General features: G+C 59.6%; 1 protein-coding gene across 1 annotated transcript in view; it reads left to right on the top strand.

The window, feature by feature from the left end:
• Nucleotides 1–1,309, top strand: part of ZMYM3 (zinc finger MYM-type containing 3) — a 25,674-nt gene that overhangs the window by 13,630 nt on the left and 10,735 nt on the right. Inside the window, exons 7-9 of the mRNA XM_018574719.1 lie at nt 132–282; nt 390–505; nt 1,238–1,309. Of these exons, the coding sequence (XP_018430221.1) occupies nt 132–282; nt 390–505; nt 1,238–1,309 (339 nt within the window). The remainder of the gene's footprint in view (nt 1–131; nt 283–389; nt 506–1,237) is intronic.

Raw genomic sequence — 1,309 nt, 5'->3', positions numbered from 1 at the left:
CCCCCAGGTCAGTGAATGCCCCCCAGTCCACATGTGTAATACCCCGGGTTATCTTCTAATGCCACCCGGAGACTTTCCTTCCTCGGGGGCAGACACTTCTAGTGATGTATTATGTTCTGCGTCTCTTCCAGAAAAACACGAAGGTTTACCCTTGCATGTACTGCAAAACACTCTGCAAGAACTTCGAAATGCTCTCCAACGTGGACAAGAACGGGCGCACGGGTCTTTTCTGCTCCATCTGCTGCATCACGTCACACAAGGTCAAACAGGCGGGACTGACAGGTGAGACCGTTGTCCGATTAGGGAGGTCACCCGGACGCAGCGCTTGTCCCCTGGCCTAGTCTACGGTCCCGGGGTCCCTCATACTCTTCATTGTTTCCTGTCATTAGGTCCTACTCGTCCCTGCAGCTTATGTCGGCGCACTCTGTCTGAACCGGCTTATTATAACAAGACGGAGCGCGTGGTCTACCAGTTCTGCAGTCCCAGTTGTTGGACCAAGTTCCAGGTGAGTCACGTGGAGGAGAGCGGCTGCGGCTCTGCTGTGTTGTATGGGAGCCGCGCACATAGAATGGCTCCTCTGTGATTGCGTGTGTGGCCCGGAAGTAGTCTGCGGCCCGGAAGTAGTCTGCGGCCCGGAAGTAGTCTGCGGCCCGGAAGTAGTCTGCGGCCCGGAAGTAGTCTGCGGCCCGGAAGTAGTCTGCGGCCCGGAAGTAGTCTGCGGCCCGGAAGTAGTCTGCGGCCCGGAAGTAGTCTGCGGCCCGGAAGTAGTCTGCGGCCCGGAAGTAGTCTGCGGCCCGGAAGTAGTCTGCGGCCCGGAAGTAGTCTGCGGCCCGGAAGTAGTCTGCGGCCCGGAAGTAGTCTGCGGCCCGGAAGTAGTCTGCGGCCCGGAAGTAGTCTGCGGCCCGGAAGTAGTCTGCGGCCCGGAAGTAGTCTGCGGCCCGGAAGTAGTCTGCGGCCCGGAAGTAGTCTGCGGCCCGGAAGTAGTCTGCGGCCCGGAAGTAGTCTGCGGCCCGGAAGTAGTCTGCGGCCCGGAAGTAGTCTGCGGCCGGGAAGTAGTCTGCGGCCCGGAAGTAGTCTGCGGCCCGGAAGTAGTCTGCGGCCCGGAAGTAGTCTGCGGCCCGGAAGTAGTCTGCGGCCCGGAAGTAGTCGTCGGTCTAGGAGGCGGAGCCGTCAGCCATTGATCTGCAGATATGGATTATTTCCCGAGTCATGTGTGTCCTATGTCTTCCTCTCCCAGCGTACCAGTCCGGAGGGCGGAATCCACCTCAACTGCCACTATTGCCACAATATGTTCACCGGAAAACCGGAG

Source organism: Nanorana parkeri, unplaced genomic scaffold (genome assembly GCF_000935625.1).
Source record: "Nanorana parkeri isolate BGI_ZX_2015 unplaced genomic scaffold, ASM93562v1 scaffold3183, whole genome shotgun sequence".
NCBI classification, from domain to species: Eukaryota; Metazoa; Chordata; class Amphibia; order Anura; family Dicroglossidae; genus Nanorana; species Nanorana parkeri.
This window is presented reverse-complemented; position numbering and strand designations above follow the sequence as displayed.